The sequence below is a fragment of the Oncorhynchus masou genome, chromosome 29, assembly GCF_036934945.1.
Source record: "Oncorhynchus masou masou isolate Uvic2021 chromosome 29, UVic_Omas_1.1, whole genome shotgun sequence".
Lineage (NCBI taxonomy): Eukaryota > Metazoa > Chordata > Actinopteri > Salmoniformes > Salmonidae > Oncorhynchus > Oncorhynchus masou.
The window spans coordinates 29,765,202-29,790,629 of record NC_088240.1 but is presented as its reverse complement, the minus strand read 5'-3'; the positions used below and the strand labels follow the sequence as shown (position 1 = coordinate 29,790,629).

Sequence of the window (25,428 nt, the reverse complement as noted above, 5' to 3'; positions counted from 1 at the left end):
CTTATTAATATGTTTTGAATAAAGTAATATCCTGATTGGTGATTGACCTTGTCGCTCCTCATTATTGATTAGAATTTCCACGACAGGACCAGCTGTTTTGTTGGAGTCACTAAAGTATTCATTCTCATATTCAAGATTTCATCTTCAATTTATCGTATCTTTCATATCCACATGGTGTGTGTTTATTCAAAAGCGCCTTGTTTTTATACTATTGTTTCAAAAGTGATGTAAAGTATTTTGTTTGCTTTGTACCAGAATTGCTTTAACTATTTAAATATTTGAGCTAAAAGAATCGAGACAAACATTTCAGCCTCCAATACAGAACTACAGATAAGGCAAATTTCCAAATAATATAGATGTAATAGCTTTATAATGTTTAGCTAATGATTATATTCTGCTTCTGTTATTTATCTCCCATTTTATGTAACATTTTATGTACAGCATATCAGTTCTTCCACATATCTGTCCTGAAATGTAAATGGTTAATATTGTCCAACATGTTGAGGAAACTATTACTGCCCCAATGTTTCAAGTTCATCGTACATTCCAATCGTACATTTGGACTTGACTGCGATGATGTGATTTCACTCTACATAAAATATTTTTCACTGCTTTGTACTATTCTTCTGAGTCCAGTTTACTCTTCAATTAAGAACAAAACAACTGTTTTAAGTGAGAAGTAGGATATTTGTCTGAAGCAGAAAAAGAAAAGAAATTCACATGAGCACTACAATGCCTACTCCACCCATGCTCTTCCAAGTTTCTAGAGCTTTGGGCTACTACAGTGCCTTGCACTGTAAGTATTCATCCCCTTTGGTGTTTTTCCTATTTTGTTGCATTACAACCTGTAATTTAAATGGATTTTTATTTGGATTTCATGTAATGAACATACACAAAATAGTCCAAATTAGTGAAGTGAAATGTTTTTTTTTTAAATGTTTAAAAAAAATATACAAAATAAAAAACGGAAAAGTGGTGCGTGAATATGTATTCGCCCCCTTTGCTATGAAGCCCCTAAATAAGATCTGGTGCAACCAATTACCTTCAGTAGTCACACAGATTGCACACAGGTGGACTTTAACATATTAAGTGTCACATGATCTCAGTATATATACCTGTTCTGAAAGGCCCCAGAGTCTGCAACACCACTACACAAGGGGCACCACCAAGCAATCGGCACCATGAAGATCAAGGAGCTCTCCAAACAGGTCAGGGACAAAGTTGTGGAGAAGTACAGATCAGGATTGGGTTATAAAAAATATCCAAAACCTTGAACCTCCCACGGAGCACCATTAAATCCATTATTAAAAAATGGAAGGAATATGGCACCACAAACCTGCCAAGAGAGGGCCGCCCAGCAAAACTCACAGACCAGGCAAGGAGAGCATCAAAGAGACCAAAGATAACCCTGAAGGAGCTGCAAAGCTCCACAGCGGAGATTGGAGTATCTGTCCATAGGATCACTTTAAGCCGTTTCCTCCACAGAGCTGGGCTTTACGGAAGAGTGGCCAGAAAAAAGCAATTGCTTAAAGAAAAAAATAAGCAAACACGTTCGGTGTTCGCCAAAAGGCATGTGGGAGACTCCCAAAACATTTGGAAGAAGGTACTCTGGTCAGACAAGACTAAAATGTAGCCTTTTGGCCATCAAGGAAAACACTATGTCTGGTGCAAACCCAACACCTCTCATCACACTGAGAACACCATCCCCACAGTGAAGCATGGCGGTGGCAGCATCATGCTATGGGGATGTTTTTCATCGGCAGGGACCGGGAAACTGGTCAGAATTGAAGGAATGATAGATGGTGCTAAATACAGGGAAATTCTTGAGGGAAACATGATTCAGTCTTCAAGAGATTTGGGACTGGGACGGAGGTTCACCTTCCAGCAGGACAATGACCCCAAGCATACTGCTAAAGCAACTGTCTTCAAGAGATTTGGGACTGGGATGGAGGTTCACCTTCCAGCAGGACAATGACCCCAAGCATACTGCTAAAGCAACACTTGAGTGGTTAAGGGGAAACATTTAAATGTCTTGGAATAGCCGAGTCAAAGCCCAGACCTCAATCCATTTGAGAATCTGTGGTATGACTTAAAGATTGCTGTACACCAGCGGAACCCATCTAACTTGAAGGAGCTGGAGCAGTTTTGCCTTGAGGAACGGGCAAAAATCCCAGTGGCTAGATGTGCCAAGCTTATAGAGACATACCCCAAGAGACTTGCAGCTGTTATTGCTGCAAAAGGTTGCTCTATGAAGTATTGACTTTGGGGGGGGGTGAGTAGTTAAGCACGCTCAAGTTTTCTGTTTTTTTGTCTCATTTCTTGTTTGTTTCACAATAAAAATATTTTGCATCTTCAAAGTGGTAGGCATCTTGTTCTTGTCAATCAAATGATACAAACCCCCAGGTTTTTCCAGGTTGTAGGGCAACAAAATAGGAAGAAGGCCAAGGTGAATACTTTCACAAGCCACTGTATGTTGGTCTATTGTATATCAAACAAAACTGACAGACTGCCCCCAAGTGGTAAAGGTATGAAACAACATCTCCACTTCTCTGATCCTCAACACTAGGGCCCCACAAGGGTGAGTGCTCAGCCTCCTCCTGTACTCCCTGTTCACCCATGACTGTGTGGCCTTGCGCACATCCAACTCAATCAAGTTTGCAGACGACACAACAGTAGTAGGCTTGATTACCAACAACAACGAGACAGCCTACAGGGAGGAGGTGAGGGCACTTGAGTGTGGTGTCAGGAAAACGACCTCTCACTCAACGTCAACAAAACAAAGGAGAGGATCGTGGACTTCAGGAAACAGCAGAAGGAGCACATCGACAGGACAGCAGTGGAGAAGGTGGAAGGTTTTAAGTTCCTCGGCGTACACATCACGCACAAACTAAAATGGTCCACCCGGACAGACAGTGTGGGGAAGAAGGCGCAACAGCGCCTCTAACTCAGCAGGCTGAACAAATTTGACTTGTCACCTAAAAACCCTCACAAACTTTTACAGATGAACAATTGAGAGCATCCTGTAGGGCTGTATCACCGCCTGGTACGGCAACTGTTGTTTTGCACACATGGTCCTGTTTTATCAAAATGCCGTGCTGATCTATGGGCAGTTCATTACCTCTGTGAAATGAACATGTATACTGAAAAAATATATAAATGCAACATGTAATGTTTTAGTCCCATGTTTCATGAGCTGAAATAAAAGATCCCAGAAATGTTCCATATGCACAAAAAGCTTATTTCTCTCAAATGTTGTGCACAAATTTGTTTACATCCCTCATAATGGGCATTTTTCCTTTGCCAAGATAGTCCATCCACCTGACAGGTGTGGCATATCAAGAAGCTGATTAAACAGCATGATTATTTCACAGATTCACCTTGTGCTGGCAACAAACGGCCACTCTATGTGCAGTTTTGTCACATGACTACATTAAAAGATACAGTAGGCCTATATATTTAAATCAATTTGAAATCAATTTCACGTTCAATAAATGTAGATTTATTTTGCTAATTGTAGGCTACTGTATCTAATTTTTGCCTCAATTTCATGATGTGTAGGTCAAACAACATGTGCTCAATGATGTTCCAAATATTTGATTTAGTGCATAGCCTAAGCATTAGAATAATCCGCCTCAATATTTGCAGCCATAGATGACCATTTATTTCTAGGAGCTGATCCGTTGTATCTAATGTTAGGGTAAGATTTGAATGGAGAACACTGATCTGAGAGCAGTGCTGCCTTTCTTTGGATCCTAACAGTATCGACACGTGCTTTAAGTGCTTTAAAGACGCACTCATTGAACGTTCTCTGTACGTGGTGTTTTGAGAAACGTGAGTTCTTTGACCGTTATAGAAACAATGAATCGTTAAAATCGTCTGCACATCTAACACTCCAGTGTTTAATTGTTAAATTGTAATTACTTCCCCACTACGGCCTATTTAGTGCCTTACCTCACTAATCTTACCTCATTTGTACACACTATATATAGATTTTTTATTATTGTGTTATTGACTATAGGTTTGTTTATTCCATGTGTAACTCTGTGTTGTTGTTTGTGTCGCACTGTTATACTTTATCTTGGCCAGGTCACAGTTGTAAATGAGAACTTCTTCTCAACTGGCCTACCTGGTTAAATAAAGTTGTTCTCAACTGGCCTACCTGGTTAAATAAAGGTGTTCTCAACTGGCCTACCTGGTTAAATAAAGGTGAAATAAAAAACACTTGTAAGCTTTCCATCGCTATTGGGAAAATTGCCCTGGCTATTACGTCATAGACATGGCTATTTGCATTTATACAAAACATATGGGCTCTCCCTTTAAAGAGGGGAGGGGGGTGAGGTTTTGTTTCAACTGAAATGCTCTGAATTTGTAAAGAGGAAACTGAGGAAAGGGATTGCCCAGAGGAGACAGACAGTGAAAGCCCACCCCGCACGCAGTTTCACTATAATGTAACACATAATCATTTAAAATACCTATTTTAACTAAGTCTTTGAAAATATTTTATATTTCTATATTAGTGTTCCATTGAATTGAACAATTGAACAATTACTTATTGTTTTACACTAATTCAGTTAAATCAGATGTTTGCCATCAGACTGTCTTCTCCGTGAGTTTAGCTATTTGTATGTCTTCTGTGTATCCTTCCAGATCTTTCTCCTCCTTTTGACACAATCTATTCAGCACTGACTAGTATAAACCTAATTTTGCTTACTGGGTTCAGATCTTTGGGAACACACTGAAAAGTAACTTGACACTCACTGTTGGTCAGTCACCGCAAATTTGGATTAAAATGGCATGAAGCCAGCTACAGTGTCTAGCCAGTTTCATTGTAAAAAAGAGGCGGAGAGTGTGTTGTGTACCTCCAAGTTGATTTGCACATTTTCATCGACATTGGTGTTTTATTGGCTTACTGTAGATATGATGGTAGGGAGATTTTAATATTGAGCTTCAACCAATGCCAAACAACTATAATGATGGCATATGTTATAAACAAAATAATCTAATGCATTTAATATAGATTAGATTTACAACAAACTGCAGGTCCAACTACTAAAAGCACAAGTCAGGGTGCACTTGTATAACACAGGAGTTGTGAAAGAGTAGGTGGATGGTCTAAGGCAGTGATGGGCAACTGTTGGCCCCCTTTTGTAGGCCAGTGGACCGTTTGCGGAAAATACGTGTTTTTTGTTTTATGTTAGATGGGGGGGGTGTTGTTTTATGTTAGGAACTCAGTCGGGGTCTCACCTACTGTTGACAGTTAGAATAATAGAATATACAAGGTGCAATTTTGAAATTTGGTTGTGTGTTAGCAGTCACTCAATTAGCCCATGTCAGCATTTTTTTTATTAGTCTACCAGCCAGTTATCTAACCTTGTAGTAAGCATGGTCGATTTACCGACCGGGGTGAGTTACATTGATAATCAGCTATCATATTAAAAGCTGCGAACATTTGCCGCCACCCTATGGCAAAATGTGTAGAATTTGCAGGAAATTAGCTGTAAAATCGCACATTTTTCTCTCTGCCCCATGGCAAAATGAGTAGAATTGCATGAAATTAGTTATACAATTGCTAAATCTTCTCTCAGCCCCCTGACAAAATTTGTAGAATTGCCAGAAATGAACTTTAAAACAAACAAAAAAATGTTTCTTGCAAGGTAGGTGGTTGGTCTGTTATGCAGACCCACGAGCCACTGCGACCCCTCATGGTGAGTTCTGTTTTTCGGTGGCCCCCACCCCCATCAAAGATGCCCATCCCTGGTCTAAGGGCCCTCATTAGGTATTGTGATGTTGACTATTCACTGTTTTCTGACATAACTTCCCAGTTCCTCTGTAGCAGTGAGGTCAGTCTGGTTAAAAGGGGTACAGAGAGAGGGAGTACCAGATCAGGACAACTTGGTAACAATGCCACTTTGTGTAGGACCGGCCAGCGGTTATCAACCTTTTCTGTTCCGGGGTCCACCGAATCACTATCAAAAGCTCTTGACGAACACCATTCTGTATTTTTTTTACATAAAATATCTAGTCTGTCAAATTTAGTCAATTTTATCAGTGAATGTGACAGATTAAAGGCTTACTATTATTATTGTAATAAACAATTTGCATTGTGAAAAACAATGTAAAATTGCTTATAATCCCATTAATTCTCCCAAATGATTTTATCATTTTTTTAATATAAATTCGCTGGGCTACAGTAATAATTTGAGTTGTACCTGATGATCCATTTACACTACTCATTGGTGTTTTACATTATGTGTATGAAGTATTTATAACTTTATCACCATAGAATTACATACAGAGTAAATTATAGGATATATGGTTATTACAGAATATTCCAGGACTGCATTTGTAGTCACAAAACAAAGTTCAAATTAGTCATACGATCAGGTTTCATGGTACGTTATTGAGCAGCAGACAGTAGGCTGTCCTCTCACCAATGTCCCCAACTTGGCTTTCAGCTTCGTCCAGCATGCATGTCCTGTAGCTGGTTCGGACCCTGTGACCAGGGTAGGAGGACTAAGAATGATCCACAATAATGGTCTGAGCTTTCAGCTTCAAGGTTGTAGGCTGTGTTTGCTGGGTTTGTCTGCATTTGAATAAATTTCAAGTAGATCCCTACTCTGGATCTCCATATCATTTGTGTAGAGAAAATTTGGATAGGGCACAGTACACGTTTCAAGTTTATTATTCTTATGTATGGGGATAGGCTTGGTATACATTGTCAACAAAATGCTTACTTGCAGGTTCCATCTCGACAATACAACAACAATAAGAAATAGTAAAACATAAGAATATTAACTTAAAGTACAGGTATACATCATGGACATATCCTCTCCTTTCAACTCAGTAGCACAGAAGAAAAAGAGAAGACAGAGAGATGACCACTTCGGACTATTGAGATACACCCCAAGTGAAGTTTCGTTTCAACTGAAATGCTCGGAATGTTTAAGGAGGAAACCGAGAAAAGGGATTGCCCATAGAAGACCGCTAAAGCCCACCCCCGCACGCAGTTTCAGTATTACACACAATCGTTTAAAATAACAATTTTAATTAACGAAGTCTTTGAAAATCTTTCATATTTCTATAATAGTGTTAGATTTAATTTGTCAACAACAACTTCGTATTGGTTTACACTAATTCAGTGAAGTCAGATGTTTGCCATCAGCCCGCCCTCTCCGTGATATTATTTGAGTCTTCTGCATCCTTACAGATCTTTCTCCTTTCAAAAAAATATTTTCAGCACCAGACCGTCGTTTCTTCTCACCACAAAGACCAGCAAACTATGTCATGTTGAATGGTAAGTTTGCATTACGTTTTACATTATAAGAAAGCATCCAATATAATTATAATTTACATAAAATATGTTTTATGTTCAGTCTGATATCGATCCTCATTTGACATCGACGAGCACGCGCACGTAGGTTATCCATTATCTGGATGTCAAATTTCTATAGGCCTATTATTATTAATTACATTAAAACGTCCGTTTGAACCGAGTTTTGTGTATTATGGAAATCAAGGACATGTTGCAGATTGAACTACAGTAGCCTAACATATAGGGCGAAAACTACAAGAAAAGTGTTACACTACACTCTCGGGAAAAAATGTGCTATCTAGAATCTTAAAGGGTTCCTCAGCTGTCCCCATTGGAGAACCCTTTGAATAAACTTTTTTGGTTCCAGGTAGAACCCTTTCCACAGAGGGTTCTTCATGGAGTTTTTACATTTTATATAATTAAAGCCATAACCCTTAATTTGTGTTTCAGCTTTATGCAACCCCACCACTTGTTTACTCCCGCTATTAAATGAAGCCAGGCGGAGCTGAATCCCGGTAGTAGGCATATGTAATTAAATATTTTTGTCCACATTCAATTTTCCACAGCCAACAACACCTGTAAGCAACAGCAAAATCAGACAACCCCATAGTAGAATAGTTTACCAATTAGATTGTTCAACCTGTTGCATTCTATGCAGGGCAACCCCTAGCATTTTTGGGGCCCTAAGCAAGATTTTGTTGGTGTGCAAAACCTTGTGTAACGGCTCTCATATGGCTCATCGATGAAGGACTCAGTACTGTTCTCTTTCACGGTTAATTCTCCATCAAAGTTGAACAACTCTTTGCTGATTCTGCAAATACATACATGTACACTTCAGAATACTGCAAACCCACCAAGCAATCTCCATCAAAGTTTAACAACTCTGGCTCCATGCTGCGTGATCTTGCATACAGTACCAGTCAAAAGTTTGGACACACCTACTCATTCAAGGGTTTTTCTTTAATGTTACTATTTTCAACATTGTAGAATAATAGTGAAGACATCAAAACTATTAAATAACAAATATGGAATCATGTAGTGACCAACAAAGTGTTAAATAAATCAAAATATATTTTATATTTAAGATTCTTCAAAATAGCCACCCTTTGCCTTGATGACAGCTTTGCACACTTTTGGCATTCTCATCCAGCTTCACCTGTCATTTCCTTTCCAACAGTCTTGAAGGAGATCTCACATATGCTGAGCACTTGTTTGCTGCTTTTCCTTCACTCTGCTGTCCAACTCATCCCAAACCATCTCAATTGGGTTGAGATCGGGTGATTGTGGAGGCTAGGTCATTTGATGCAGCACTCCATCACACCTCCTCCTCGAGCCCTTACACAGCCTCGAGGTGTGTTGGGTCATTATCCTGTTGGAAAAAAGCAATAGTCCCACCAAGCGCAAACCAGATGGGATGGCGTATCGCTGCAGAATGCTGTGGTAGGCATGCTGGTTAAGTGTGCCTTGAATTCAAAATAAATCACAGACAGTGTTACCAGCAAAGCACCATCACACCTCCTCCTACATGCTTCATGGTGGGAACCACACAGGCAGAGATCATCCATTCATCTACTCTGCATCTCACAAAGACATGGCGGTTGGAACCAAAAATCTCTCATTTGGACTCATCAGACCAAAGGACAGATTTCCACCTGTATAATGTCCATTGCTCATGTTTCTTGGACTAAGCAAGTATTTTCTTCTTATTGGTGTCGCTTAGTAGCGGTTTCTTTGCAGAAATTTGACCATGAAAGCCTGACTCACACAGTCTCCTCTGAACAGTTGATGTTGAGTTGTGTTTGTTAGTTGAAATCTGTGAAGCATTTATTTGGGCTGCAATTTCTGAGGGTGGTAACTCTAATCAACTTATCCTCTGCAGCAGAGGTAACTCTGGGTCTTCCAGTGGCAGTCCTCATGAGAGCCAGTTTCATCATAGGGCTTGATGGTTTTTGCGACTGCACTTGAAGCATCTTTCAAAGTTCTTGAAATGTTCCGTATGGACTGACCTTCAGGTCTTAAAGTAATGATGGACTGTTGCTTCTTTTTCCTTATTTTAGCTGTTCTGGCTACAATATGGACTTGGTCTTTTACAGAAGCCAAATAGGGTTGGCTTCTGTATACCACCCCTACCTTGTCAGAACACAACTGATTGGATCAAATGCATTAAGAAGGAAAGAAATTCCACAAATTAACTTTTAACAAGGCACACCTGTTAATTGAAATCAATTCCTGGTGAATACCTCATGAAGCTGGTTGCAAGAATGCCAAGAGTGTGCAAAGCTGTCATCAAGGCAAAGGGTGGCTACTTTTAATAATCTCAGATATAAAATATATTTTGATTTGTTTAACACTTTTTTGGTTAAGACATAATTCCATATGTGTTATTTAATAGTTTTGATGTCTTCACTATTATTCTACAATGTAGAAAATAGTAAAAATAAAAACACTTGTAAGCTGACGTGGCTTATCGAGGGACTGTCAGCGACTGACATAACATGAGGAAACCTGCTGATTCACAACCAAATTGCAAACTTGCACCATGTGTATTCTACTACTCTAACTCTCAACAGTAAATTGAGACCCCGAGTTGTAGGCATGACCTTATTCTTACCGGAATAAATACGGCAAACCAAAAAGCCCTCTGCTTTCTGTTCCTGACTTCGCACCCACCACTCCTAGCTACGTAACATGTCCTTGTATTAGTTGTATAAGTAATACAGTGTGCTATACAACAAAAACAGTTTCTACATACAGTGCCTTCAGGAAGTATTCATACTCCTTGACTTATTCCACATTTTGTTGTGTTACATCCTGAATCCAAAATGGATTAGATTTTTTCTCACCCGTTTTTAGAAACGTTTGAAATTTTATTGAAGTCAAAACTGTAACTCGGCCACTCAGGAACATTCACTGTCTTCTTGGTAAGCAACTCCAGTGTAGATTTGGCCTTGTGTTTTAGGTAAATTGTCCTACTGAAATGTGAATTGATCTCCCAGTGTCTGGTGGAAAGCAGACTGAACCAGAGTTTTCTCTAGGATTTTGCCTGTACTTAGCTCCATTCCGTTTATTTTTTATCATGAAAACTCACCGGTCCTTCACAATTACAAGCATACTCAAAGCATGATGCAGCCACCACTATGCTTGAAAATATGGAGAGTGGTACTCAATAAAACGTGGTATTGGATTTCGCCCAAGCAAACAGGATACATGTTTTGTTATTTTCTGCAGGCATCCTTCTTTTCCCTCGGTCTATTAAGTTAGTATTGTGGAGTAACTACAATGTTTTTGATCCATCCTCAGTTTTCTTCTATCACAGCCATTAAACTCTGTAACAGTTTTAAAGTCACAATTTGCCTCATGGTGAAATCCCTGAGTGGTTTCCTTCCTCTCCGGCAACTGAGTTAGGAAGGATGCTTGTATCTTTGTAGTGTTTAGCAGTGTGTTAAATCTGTGTTTGAAATTCATTGCTCGGCTGAGGGACCTTTACAGATAATTGTGTGTCGGCAACAGAGATGAGGTAATCACTCAAAAATCATGTAGAACGCCTTGTAAGACCCACGTGAGGAGTGTAGGTGCAATGATTGAATAACATAAATTGCGACATTTATTTTGCAGCCACGTGCGCGAGCGGTGTAGTCAGGGTATTAGGCTAACGGCCACTGATGTTTGATTTTGTAAATACCCCCCCTCCACACACACACTCACACACACACGCACACACACTCACACACACACACACACACACTCACACACACAAAAAGCCGTAGCCTGCTCCTTCCCTGACTTTTCCTAAATGTTTGAGTTTTACATTGCCCGTTTGTCAGAATTTTTATATCACAAACAGAAAACTTTTTTTCCACACCTATTCTGAACCTAACCCGCCAAGACGATGCAGTGTAGGACATTGATACCCAGCCAGGTGCTAATGTGTATCTCTCTCCTCGCTGAATGAATGACAAATTAATGAATGGGTGTTAATTGTGCACGTTACTTCACAATTTAATTTAAATTAAGGCCTTACTGAATGATAAGAAGGGTGAAGAGGTTAATTTAATTTAGAAAGACAATAGTGTAATGATTAGTTTGTGTTAGGCCTATTTATCAGCTTTGGTGCTCATGTTTATAGCAAATAATTTAACCGTGCGCCTTGCAGATTGATAATTTTTCGTTTTACTTTAAAGAGAATGGTAATGACTTTTATTTACTATAATGCTTTTACTAATTAGATATATTGTAAGGGAAATGAAAACATGCTACCTGTTGCAGTAGGCCTTTAGAATAATGCAAGTTGATGAGCAAGGGGAAACAATTGATGCCAGTCAGCCAGACCCATCAAAACTACAACTAAAATGTACCGAAACTCATTTCTCTTATAATAATAAGAGTTAGCGTATAGACACGATTAAATTGACAGTAGTCTGATGAGGGACATTATTATCAGTTGTCAAATTATACATGAAGAGATCTTATTTGACAGATGCAGGGAAAGGAGCATTACTTTATCAAATCCTCCTTCAGTCACATGCAGGTAAAACATTTTGATTTCTATGTAGTATCAGAAAGAGCATATTCTGCAGTTTCTATGACACTTACCTTTGTCAAGTAGCTTTCAAAATTCAAGAGATGCAGCTCTATTTTCAAATGTTACTTTTTCCAAGAATATCTGTGCTGTCCATGCTTTCATTACTTGACCACTAGCAGTGGCAGCAATGCGCTGGCTGCTAAGCAGACTAGTAACATAATAAACGTACAATTCTCCATTCTGTTATCTTTTAAATACATTTTCTTATTTCCACAATGTTTGCTTTAAACCTGCCAAAGCAAATTTATAGCCCAGAGCAGGGGTATTCAACTCTTTCCCTATGATGGCCCGGAGCCTGCTGGTGTTCTGCTCTTACCTGATAATGAATTGCACACCCCTGGTGTCCCATGTCTAAATCAGTCCCTGATTATAGGGGAACAATAAAAAAACACAGGCCAGAGTTGAGGTCCAGAGTTGAGTTTGAGGGGTCTAGAGTAACATAAACTAATGAAAATGCTATTATGTTCTTTGAAATAATTGTTTTTTAGTTTTCTAATGTTACCTGAGACCTTTATTAAGACAACCAAATAATTATTATTTCAATAGCATATATGAAATGTTATTTTTAGACTTATAATGTTGATGTGTCATTGACTGGAAGTGTGGAAAATTAGGACTTTTTTCACTAGAACGTTGTAGAATTATACAAACATATCCTTGACTCTATCTAAAAACAATAACTATTGTTATATTTTTACATTGATATATTTAGACCAATATTTCTTCATGAAATTCATGTTTTATAATTAATTGTTTATTCACTATTTATCAAGTCTTGGTGCTTATGTTTGCGTACCTTGCAGGTTGGTATGCATCTGACGCGTATGCTAAATGGGACACCTGGCAACCTTCTCAACGTTCTCTAGCGGGCACTAATAGGCTAAAAGGCCAGGTGGTTCTAGTGTAAGTGCTATTATTGCACACAGAGTCCATGCAACTTATTAGTTGACTTGTTAAGCACATTTTTACTCCTGATCGTAGTATTGCTATAAAAAAAGAGGGTGGAATGTTTATTGACTCAAGACATTTCAGCTTTTCATTTTAAAACATTTCGAAAAACATAATTCCACTTTGACAGTATGGGATTATTGTGTGTATGCCAGTGACAAAAAATCTCAATTGAATTATGCGCTTTAGCGATTGCCAATGGTGTTGAATGCATAGGGAAGACTGAGGCTATGTATCCAGGGCTAAGTGTAGCCTACATTATATTCACAGTACATAATCCTTGGTTGGCTGAATGCCAGTGGAACATTTCTTTTGGACATTCAAGTCATCAATATGTTGCTAACTTATGTTTAGACTTTAGAGTTTGTGATCTAGCTATTGATTAGCCCAATCCAGTAAATGTAGATGGGAAACCCCCAGCCTATTTATTTATAGCTGCTGTGCTGCATCAGGTGATAATGCTTATTGCTAAATAGCACACCTTTTTTATTTTTTTTATTTTATTTCACCTTTATTTAACCAGGTAGGTTAGTTGAGAACAAGTTCTCATTTACAACTGCGACCTAGCCAAGATAAAGCAAAGCAGCGTGACACAGACAACAACACAGAGTTACACATGGAGTAAACTATAAACAAGCCAATAGCACAATAAACAAGTCAATGACACAGTCGAAAAAAATAAAGTCTATATACAGTGTGTGCAAAAGGTATGAGGATGTAGGCAATAAGTAGGCCAAAGGAGCGAATAATTACAATTTAGCAGATTAACACTGGAGTGATAAATGAGCAGATGATGATGTGCAAGTAGAGATACTGGTGTGCAAAAGAGCAGAAAAGTAAATAAAATAAAAACAGTATGGGGATGAGGTAGGTAGATTGGGTGGGCTATTTACAGATGAACTATGTACAGCTGCAGCGATCGGTTAGCTGCCCAGATAGCTGATGTTTAAAGTTAGTGAGGGAAATAAAATTGTCCAACTTCAGCGATTTTTGCAATTCGTTCCAGTCACTGGCAGCAGAGACCTGGAAGGAAAGGTGGCCAAATGAGGTGTTGGCTTTGGGGATGATCAGTGAGATATACCTGCTGGAACGTGTGCTACGAGTGGGTGTTGTTATTGACCAGTGAACTGAGATAAGGCGGAGCTTTACCTAGCATAGACTTATAGATGACCTGGAGCCAGTGGGTCTGGCGATGAATATGTAGCGAGGGCCAGCCGGTTAGAGCATACAGGTCGCAGTGGTGGGTGGTATAAGGGGATTTGGTAACAAAATTGATGGCACTGTGATAGACTGCATCCATTTTGCTGAGTAGAGTATTGGAAGCTATTTTGTAGATGACATTACCGAAGTCGAGGATCGGTAGGATAGTCCGTTTTACTAGGGTAAGTTTGGCGGCGTGAGTGAAGGAGGCTTTGTTGCGAAATAGGAATCTGATCCTAGATTTGATTTTGGATTGGAGATGTTTAATATGAGTCTGGAAGGAGAGTTTGCAGTCTAACCAGACACCTAGGTATTTATAGTTGTCCACATATTCTAGGTCGGAACCGTCCAGGGTGGTGATGCTAGTCGGGTGGGCGGGTGTGGGCATCGAACAGTTGAAAAGCATGCATTTGGTTTTACTAGCATTGAAGAGCAGTTGGAGGCCACGGAAGGAGTGTTGTATGGCATTGAAGCTCGTTTGGAGGTTAGTTAGCACAGTGTCCAAGGAAGGGCCAGAAGTATACAGAATGGTGCCGTCTGCGTAGAGGTGGATCATGGAATCGCCCGCAGCAAGAGCGTCATCATTGATATATACAGAGAAAAGAGTCGGCCCGAGAATTGAACACTGTGGTACCCCCATAGAGACTGCCAGAGGTCTGGACAACAGGCCCTCCGATTTGACACAGTGAACTCTGTCTGCAAAGTAGTTGGTGAACCAAGCGAGGCAGTCATTAGAAAAACCAAGGCTATTGAGTCTGGAATACGGTGATTGACAGAGGTGAAAGCCTTGGCCAGGTCGATGAAGACTGCTGCACAGTACTGTCTTTTATCGATGACGGTTATGATATTGTTTAGTACCTTGAGCGTGGCTGAGGTGCACTCGCGACCGGCTCGGAAACCGGATTGCACAGCGGAGAAGGTACAGTGGGATTTGAAATGGTCAGTGATCTGTTTATTAACTTGGCTTTTGAAGACTTTAGATAGGCAGGGCAGGATATAGGTCTGTAACAATTTGGGTCTAGGGTGTCACCCCCTTTGAAGAGGGGGGTGACCGCGGCAGCTTTCCAATCTTTAGGGATCTCGGACGATACGAAAGAAAGGTTGAACAGGCTGGTAATAGGGGTTGCAACAATGGCGGCGGATAGTTTTAGAAAGAGAGGGTCCAGATTGTCTAGCCCAGCTGATTTGTACGGGTCCAGGTTTTGTCCGAGGGGGGGCTGTTGGCCGGGGTTGGAGTTGGAGTTGTTGGCCGGGGTTGGAGTAGCCAGGAGGAAGGCATGGCCAGTCGTTGAGAAATGCTTATTGAACGTTTTGACTTTCATGGAATTATCGGTGGTGACTGTGTTACCTAGCCTCAGTGCAGTGGGCAGCTGGGAGGAGGTGCTCTTGTTCTCCATGGGCTTTACAGTGTCCCAAAACTTTTTATAGTTAGAGCTACAGGATGCAAATTTCTGATTGAAAAAGCTAGCCTTTGCTTTCCTGACTGACTGCGTGTATTGGTTCCTGACTTCCCTGAACAGTTGCATATCGCGGGGACTATTCAATGCTATTGCAGTCCGTCACAGGATGTTTTTGTGCTGGTCAAGGGCAGTCAGGTCTGGAGTGAACTAAGGGCTATATCTGTTCTTAGTTCTGCATTTTTTGAATGGGGCATGCTTATCTAAGATGGTGAGGGAATTACTTTTAAAGAATTACCAGGCATCCTCAATTGACATGATGAGGTCAATATCCTTCCAGGATACCCGGGCCAGGTCGATTAGAAAGGCCTGCTCGCATAAGTGTTTTAGTGAGCGCTTGATAGTGATGAGGGGTGGCCGTTTGACTGCAGACCCGTTATGGATGCAGGCAATGAGGCAGTGATCGCTGAGATCTTGATTGAAAACAACAGAGGTATATTTAGAGGGCAAGTTGGTTAGGATGATATCTATGAGGGTGCCCATGTTTACGGATTTAGGATTGGACCTGGTGGGTTCCTTGATGATTTGTGTGAGATTGAGGGCATCAAGCTTAGATTGTAGGACTGCCGGGGTGTTAAGCATATCCCAGTTTCGGTCACCTAACAGAATGAATTCTGAAGCTCGATGGAGGGCGATCAATTCACAAATGGTGTCCAGGGCACAGCTGGGAGTGGAGGGGGGTTGATAGCAGGCGGCAACAGTGAGAGACGTATTTCTGGAGAGATTCATTTAAAAAAATTAGAAGTTCAAACTGTTTGGGTATAGACCTGGAAAGTATGACAGAACTTTGCAGGCTATCTCTACAATAGATTGCAACTCCTCCCCCTTTGGCAGTTCTATTTTGATGAAAAATGTTATAGTTGGGTATGCAAATCTCAGAATTTTTGGTGGCCTTCCTAAGCCAGGATTCAGACACGGCAAGGACATCAGGGTTGGCGGAGTGTGCTAAAGCAGTGAGTAAAACAAACTTAGGTAGGAGGCTTCTGATGTTGACATGCATGAAACCAAGGCTTTTTCGATCACAGAAGTCAACAAATGAGGGTGCCTGGGGACACGCAGGGCCTGGGTTTACCTCCACATCATCCGAGGAACAGAGGAAGAGTAGGATGAGGGTACAGCTAAAGGCTATCAAAACTGGTTGCCTAGAGCATTGGGGACAAAGAATAAAAGGAGCGATTTCTAGGCGTGGTAGAATATATTCAGGGCATAATGTGCAGACGGGTATGGTGGGGTGCGTTTACAGCGGAGATAAGCCCAGGCTCTGAGTGATGTTAAGAGAGGTTGTATCTCTGGACATGCTGGTTATAATGGGTGAGGTCACCGCATGTGTGGGAGTTGGGACAAAGGAGGTATCAGAGGTATGATGAGTGGAACTAGGGTCTCCATTGTAAACTAAAACAATAATAATTAACCTAAACAACAGTATACAAGGCATATTGACGTTTGAGAGAGACATACAGCGAGGCATAAAGTAATCACAGGTGTTGATTGGGAGAGTTAGCTAAGACAACAACGGGTGAGACAACAACAGCTAATCAGCTAAAACAACAACAACAGGTAAAATGGTGATGATTGGGCAGAGAGGGTCGGTTAACTACACACAGAGCCTGAGTTTGCGGCTGGGTGATAGAGGAATTCTAAATTCCTTTATGTTTTAATTGCCAAAACCAATTAGCACTCATTTCTAATTCATTAATGAATTGTAAGTTCATTAATTATGCATGAAGTAGATTGAGACCAGTCTTAAAAGCCAGGTAAAGAGCGTTTAATTCCAGAGAGTACTAACCGCATACATATATTTCTACAGGTTATAAACTGAAAATGACGTCAGCGTTTTCTAAACGTTCTATCTATTTCACAAGTAGAGGGGCCCTCTAGCTCTGGAGCCTTCGCGTTATCAGCACGAAGTCAAGGCCAGTCAGTATAAATCAACATTCTAGACAGTCTGGAGATGGGCCGTTCCCACCACCTAGAGATTGTACAACTGAATGAACTAAGGAACAGACCTTCATTGTTACCTAACTCCTGACTACATTATATACAATTGGGAATGGGAGCAAGAGAGAAAATTCACATGTACAGTACATTATAGCATTTTGACTAGTCAGTTCTGATTGGAATGTATACATAATTAGTCATGTCAACCATAATGTTCTCTATCACTGGGGCTGACAAATAAACAGAATGGAGTACCGTGATTGATGAACAGTCCAGCAGGCATCAGCTATGTAGCCAAGTGATCATAGGGTCCTGCCTGATATTATTGACAAATATGTTATTGGGAGCATTTTATGTTTAAGATGTCAGCATCATTTTATTTTAATTCATTTTGGAGTAGAATGTCCTTATAAAAAGTCACTGTCATTATCCCCCCCAAAATGACATAATTAATTGAAATGACCATTGAACAGCATTAGGTATTCATTATTTGTTTCTTTGGGATCATTACAACTGCATATTTGTACCATTTTGTTTTTTTTTCTTAGACACCCAGCTCCCTGCTTTTGGGATTTGCAGACCACGGCTACATCTTGTCTTATACAGAGTAGCTGCTAGTTGGCCTACATTCAGAGCCTGAATCAAAACGGAATTGTTTCATTTAACTTTGTTTGACCTCGTGATTTTATCTGTTCATTGAAACTGTTTGTGCCTCGGGCATTATTCAAAACGAATTTGGAAGTGATTGGATCAGCAAGTGTGCACCACCTTAGTTACAATGTTTGTGATGGTATCCTTTTACAGTTTCACGATAATATATTCTTTCCCTCCTTGTTTTATGTTTACAGCAACACGGTAGCACAGCCTTTATGCAGGTATGGTGAAGACAGAAAGAAATTGGGTAAATCAAGTTTTGTTGGTTTAATTCTGAATCTCTCTGGCCTATTCAATGGGTGACTATACTGAATTTCATGTAATGGAATATAATGTCACAATATTTTTTCAGCTTCTCTATAAGTTTGACTGAAGAACCACTTCAGTGAAAAGGATTCAATGGATTTCAGAATGGCTGAACAAGTCGAAATCAAGGTATATAACAAATAATAAATAATCTCTCCACAATATGCTGTTTTTTCAGAAAGACCAAAACTACATTCAGAATCTGGGGTTGTCTTTCAATTTTTTTTCTGCTTGGTTTATACAGTATACACATCGGTTATGTTCTGCTTGTGGTCAAAACTTTAGATGGGATAAAACACTGTTAAATCAGCTGTCAATAATCTTATTGTTAACATACATATACAGTGGCTTATACATTTGATTGAAATTTGACTATTTTATTTCAGAATGAAGATGACAAACCAACTGACCTGCCAGATGAGATTAAGGATTGGAATAAACATCACGTGAAACAATGGGCTCTCAACAAGGCTTGTGTGGATGGTGAATCTGCAAATATCTTGCTTCAGCAGAACATTAATGGGCCCAGTCTTTTACTTTTAGAAAAATCTGATTTACTAGAGGTGGGTGTCACACTGGGGCCTGCAAAGTTGATCATTCACAAGAGGGATGAACATTTGAAATTTAAGAAAGAGCAGTTGAGTAGCCCAACAACAAATCAGTCTGGGAGACCGTGCAAGCCGTACCCTTTTCATCGACACCATGATGCCTGCAGATACAAGGCGAACAGCGTTCTTGATGTAACAGAATCCGGTGCATCAGACTATATCGAACCCTGTCATGAATATAAAGGATACATCCATATGTCAGAGGCAGCTGTGGAGAGCAAAATGGAAAAGTTCACTGATGAGGTTATTCGATTTGCAGCAGCCTGCATGAATAGCCGCACTAATGGCACCATACATTTTGGAATTGGTGACAAGCCAGACTTTGTTCATGGGCAAGTTTTGGGAGTTAGCGTCCCGGACAAAGAGGCATATGTCAATGCTCTGCCACAAGCCATTGAGGGTCATTTTGAGTATAGACATATCCAGACAGCCAAGATGTGCATCAAACCACCTCGATTTGTTGAGGTTCTCAATCCTGATATGACATCCTCAGAGAAGTATGTGATAGAAGTGGACATCGTGCCAGACTTTGTGATCTGTCAAGAGAACTTCTATCACGTTTTCCGCTTGGATACAAGGAAATCAAAGAGGAAGTCCAAAAGCAAAGAAACAGAGAAAGAGGAGAAAAAACTCTTCTTCATTCGTGATCACAGCAGCAGCAGGGATCTCCTTGCACTAACCACTTTTGCCAAGCCAAAGGAAGAATACAATAGGTTTCTTGACGATGTGCCACAGCTGTCACTGCTAAGAAAACAAGCGGAGGAAAATCGCCTTAGTGTGGTTAAAAGTAGTGTCCAGGGCTCCAGACTAAGTGAAATGATAACAGGTGGATCCCAATCCTTAGACAAGTCCCACTTCGAGCGGTATTTGATAGTGACAAACAAATCACACTTCGTTCAATTGGAATCCCTGGGATTTATTCCTGAACTAAACCCAACTGCTGTTTTGGACTTTGACCCTGAGTCGGCAAAACATGGATTGATTAAGCACTTTGAAGACCAGAGTACAATAAATATCCACTTGCCAGTACAATATAAAATCACAGAGGCTGTCGAGGACATTGCTAGCAAGCTAAAACTGACTCGAAACACCAGCTGGATCCTCTGCAATGGGGGTATCGAAAGAGAGAGACCCTCAGATGTAGATGACTGGTTAATAGAGAAAGGAGCGTCTGTACGAAATGTGATTTCATTTCTGTGTCGGAAAGATGTGCTACCACACAAGAGATTCCTGGTTATTTTTATATTGCTGTCTACTGTGAGTGAGAAAATGGACCCTCTGCTTGAGACCTTCAGCACATTCTGGCAGGAGCTCAGAGGAACAGAGCAAATACTTTGCATCTGTGAAAATGAAGAAGCATTCACCTGCTGGAGGGACCTGATTGAATCCCGCTATGGATTAGACATTAAAGCAAGATCAATCTATGAGCTCAGTTTTGCTGAAGTTAACGGCACCGTCCTCAGCCTGTGGTCAGACAACCGGAAATCCAGCCGTTTCCTACCCTGTGGAGGAGGCAGCAAAGTGATGTTAACAAAGAAAGAAGAGGGCAGCCTAGACATCCTGAATGTTCTGTGTGTGAATCAGTGTGAGGGAGGAAATGAAGACAAGGCCATCATACAGGAGAAGTTCTACAAAGGAGGAAAGGTGTTATGGTGGAACTTCTATTTCTCTGAGCAGCCAGGATCCATGCCATTCATCAAACGGGACAAGTTTGACTTCATCATGAACACTGTCCTACCAGCTTTGAGCTCTTTGAGAAAAGCTTGTGTGTCCTTCAAACTTTTGCATGTCCCAGGATGTGGTGGAACTACACTAGCCATGCATATATTATGGGCACTGAAAGACAAGTTCCGTTGTGCTGTTCTGAGGGACAGAACCGCGGATCATGTTGTTGTTGCCGAGCAGGTGGTCAAGCTACTGATGTATGAGACAACAGAACAATCGTCCCGGATTCCTGTGTTGCTCATGCTAGATGACTTTGAGGAGATGGATGATGCATATGATTTGCAGCAGCTCATTGAGAAGGAATGTGTCAAGAAGGACATTGGATCTAGGTCCCCGCAGGTCATTCTACTCAATTGCATGAGGGCTGAGTCTTGGGAGAAGACTGAATCAACTGAAGACACTGTGTTCATTGGCAATAACCTCTCTGAAATGGAACAGAGGCAGTTCGAAAAAAAACTGGAGGAGATTGAGAAGACCTACAAGAATGCAGACACATTCTACGCTTTCATGATCATGAAGAAGAACTTTTCACCCGAGTATATACAGGGTGTGGCTCGCAACACCCTAAAGAGCTTCAACATAAATCACAAACATGCACAACTCATTGCTGTTCTGGTCTTGTTGAATGTCTACTGCAAGGGTGCAACACTCTCAGTCTCTCTCTGTGAAGAGTTTCTTGGCCTCCAGACCAAGCCATATAGTGGGTCCTCTGATGTTAAGGCTGGATTTGGGAAGTTTTCCACTCTAGTGACCTGCTGCACAGAGGAGGCTGAGGTTGTATTCGAGGCAGTGAGAATGATCCACTCAAGCATGGCCGTGCACTGTTTGAAGGAGCTTACAACCACATACAGTGTAACCAAAGCTGAGATCACTGATCTACTACTCACCACAGACAAGCTTTATGAGTGCATACAGGGCAAATATAAACTCATGAAGGATGTTCACACCATGTTAGTGAAAAGACATCACTCAGTCAAGAGTGAAGATTCTCAGTTTTCACCTCTCATCCAGGATATTGCAAAGGAGACACCAGGTGTTGAAGAAAATGTTCTATTCAATGCAGCCAAGCGCTTTGAAAAAGATGCTGTCATCTCTCAGCTTCTTGCCAGATACCAATACCTGAAGAAAAGGGATTTCAGGGAGGCAAAGGACTGGGCAAAGAATGCGAAAGATCTTTCCAGAGATAACTCCTACATTTCTGACACATCTGCACAAGTGATCAAGCATGAGCTAAAGAGTGAAATACAAAGTGACAAAGAAGAGCCCATAAGACCTGAAAGGCTCAAGGGCTATCTTAGAATGGCCCAGTCAGCAACAGAGGCCTTCAGGGATACACAGGAAATTGCAAAAAAGGAGGCTACTCTGAGAGTACAAAACAAGAGAGACAACAGCCCTTTCAACACTGCAGGGTGCCTTGGAGAAATTCAGGTTGCAGTCATCATCATTGAAATACTGGAAAAATGTCCAGTGTTTTCTTCAGGCAATTGCCATCATAATATTCTGAGTGAAGTTCTGTCTGGCAGATTTACAATCCAAGATGTTGCGAGGAATGATTCCAAACATCACAAACATGTCTTGTATTACTGCATTCTCCGTGAATTTGAAGATCTTTTGTACAACCTCAGACATAACATGAAGAGGCATTTTGATTTTCTTGACAGCTTTCATGTCAATTTGGGTCCCAGGTTCACCCTGAAAGACAGTCGAGAGGAAAGAACTCGACAGGAGCTCTTCCGGTGCTTTTATCAATACAGTGACCTCTTTTGCAAGACAGATTCCACAGAATTAATGAAAAACAAGAACCTGAGCACCATGCTCCAAATTCACAAGGCAAGGCAATTTCTGGAGATGAGAAAAGCTGATACTTACTCTGGGATTCTAAATTGTCTCTCTAGTGTTACCCCAACTGACATGATGGTAAAGATAGTCCGGCAGTATGACTTCATTCTGAGTAAAACTCCTGAAAGGAGCGTGAGAGAAATGGTCAATTTCATCTATGCCAATGTTGTGCTAAGCTGTGTCAAACCTGAATCTCAACACCTTCGCCCGTATAAGATCATCATTGATCTTCTTTGCCAAGTTCTTCAAGGTCAAATCCCATATGGTGAGACCTTGGCATTGCACTTCATTGCTGTAGCTCTGCTGTGGCCACAACAGATCTTTATGTCACAAACTGTGGAGTCTCAGAAGGTGGGAAGCTATGTGTCACAGATGAGGACATCATTCTGGAACGAGATGAAATCTGTGTTGAATGGAAAGTCGCCTGTTGTCCATTTCTTCTTGGGGAAGAAACAGGGCTATGGCCATCTTATCCACCTTGGAGAACTTGAGAGGTGTGTAAGCCCACAAGAAAACTTTGCTTCGCTCTGGGAAAATGGCAAAATATGGAAGCATGAGAGGGTCAAGGAGCTCCTTTGCAGGGTGACAGGATGGGTACAAAGAAAATTAATTTTAGCAGTTACCTGCAACACAGGCTCAAAGATCGAAGTCATTCCAATGTTCAAAAGCCAGCTTTGTGGAAAAATCGAGGGAGAAAATGTGTCTTTTGTCATTGGTTTCTCAATGAAGGGCCCACTGGCTTTTGACATATATTGAACATATAGAACAGCGTAACCGATGCAATCCCGGCCAGTGTTAAAAATTGGTCAACATTGAATCCTATTATAAACCTACTGTTAACATTAACTGACACTCACACTTTATCCCCCCCCTTTTACCCGTTTAGCTCTGACTTTGCTGATAGTACATTTTTCCTCAAAGTAGCTAACTATGACTGTGATATGAGGCTGTTCCATGTAGCTATTTTAAGATGAATGCACTAACTGTCTGTTAAATGACTAAATGTACACTACTAATGTACACTACCGGTCAAAAGTTTTAGAACACCTACTCATTCAAGGGTTTTTCTTTATTTTTACTATTTTCTACATTGTAGAATAATAGTAAAGACATCAAAACTATGAAATAACACATATGGAATCATGCAGTAACCAAAAAAGTGTTAAACAAATTAAAATATATTTTATATTTGAGATTCTTAAAATAGCCACCCTTCAACTTGATGACAGCTTTGCACACTCTTGGCATTATCTCAACCAGCTTCATCTGGAATGCTTTTCCAACAGTCTTGAAGGAGTTCCCACATATGCTGAGCACTTGTTGGCTGCTTTTCCTTCACTCTGCGGTCTGACTCCTTCCAAACCATTTCAATTTGATTGAGGTCGGGGGATTGTGGAGGCCAGGTCATCGGATGCAGCACTCCATCACTCTCATTCTTGGTCAAATAGCCCTTACACAGCCTCGAGGTGTGTTGGATCATTGTCCTGTTGAAAATCCGTATGATAGTCCCACTAAGCCCAAACCAGATGGGATGGCGTATCAATGCAGAATGCTGTGGTAGGCATGCTGGTTAAGGGTGCCTTGAATTCTAATACATCACAGACTGTCATCAGCAAAGCACCCTTACACCATAAACTCCTCCTCCTCCATGCTTTAGGGTGGGAACCACACATGCAGAGATCATCCGTTCACCCACACAGCGTCTCACAAAGACACGGCGGTTGGAACCAAAAATCTCCAATTTGGATTCCAGACCAAAGGACAAATTTCCACTGGTCTAATGTCCATTGTTGTTTCTTTGCAGCAATTCGACCACGGAGGCCTGATTCACACAGTCTCCTCTGAACAGTTGATGTTGAGATGTGTCTGTTACTTGAACTCTGTGAATTATTTATTTGGGCTGCAATTTCTGAGACTGGTAACTCTAATGAACTTATCCTATGCAGCAGAGGTAACTCTGGGTCTTCCATTCCTGTGGCGGTCCTCATGAGAGCCAGTTTCATCATAGCGCTTGATGGTTTTTGCGACTGCATTTGAAGAAACTTTCAAAGTTCTTGAAATGTTCCGTATTGACTGACCTTCATGTCTTAAAGTAATGATGGACTGTCGTTTCTCTTTGCTTATTTGAGCTGTTCTTGTCATAATATGTAGTCAATCTATTACCAAATAGGGCTATCCTCTGTATACCACCCCTACCTTGTCACAACACAACTGATCTCAACCGCAACTGTCTCAAACACATTAATAAGGAAAGAAATTCCATTTTGGGTGACTACCTCATGAAGCTGGTTGAGAGAATGCCAACAGTGTGCTCAGCTGTCATCAAGTCGAAGGGTGGCTATTTGAAGAATCTCAAATATAAAATATATTTTGATTTGTTTAACACTTTTTTGGTTACGACATGATTCCATATGTGTTATTTCATAGTTTTGATGTCTTCACTATTATTCTACAATGTAGAAAATAGTAAAAATAAATTAAAACCCTTGAATGACTAGGTGTTCTAAAACTTTTGACCGGTAGTGTAAATATAGAATGTACTGTATACATGATCTAATCTGGGTTTTTGTCACATTGTTGCAATATTATATCTCTAGCAAAGACTCCAGGATGTATTTCTTTCAAGCATATATTTAGGTTTAATATTGAGTAAGTAAATATTACTATTTTACCATTTACTATTACTACTACTGTATATGTGTTCCAATTTCATTTGACTGTTTGTACTGTTTTGCTGTTCTTCTTTGGTTTTACCATTTACTGTTAGTACTATATGCATTCCAAGTTTGATTTACTGTTTGTACTGTGCTAATGCTTATATATCTTTGGTTTTACCATTTAGTATATGCATTCCAATTT

General features: G+C 40.5%; 1 protein-coding gene across 2 annotated transcripts; it reads left to right on the top strand.

Moving 5' to 3' along the window:
* The first annotated feature begins 6,987 nt into the window (after positions 1-6,987).
* Positions 6,988-23,624, top strand: LOC135519295 (sterile alpha motif domain-containing protein 9-like). 2 transcript variants are annotated; one of them, XM_064944443.1, is made up of 4 exons: positions 6,988-7,294; positions 18,286-18,312; positions 18,444-18,526; positions 18,784-23,624. In XM_064944443.1, the coding sequence occupies exons 3-4, from the start codon at positions 18,491-18,493 to the stop codon at positions 23,323-23,325; spliced, it is 4,578 nt and encodes a 1,525-aa protein (XP_064800515.1). In that variant the 5' UTR covers positions 6,988-7,294; positions 18,286-18,312; positions 18,444-18,490; the 3' UTR covers positions 23,326-23,624. The 2 variants fall into 2 exon arrangements, with proteins under 2 accessions (XP_064800515.1, XP_064800514.1); XM_064944442.1 differs by having other exon boundaries at positions 18,286-18,338.
* The last annotated feature ends 1,804 nt before the right edge of the window (positions 23,625-25,428 follow it).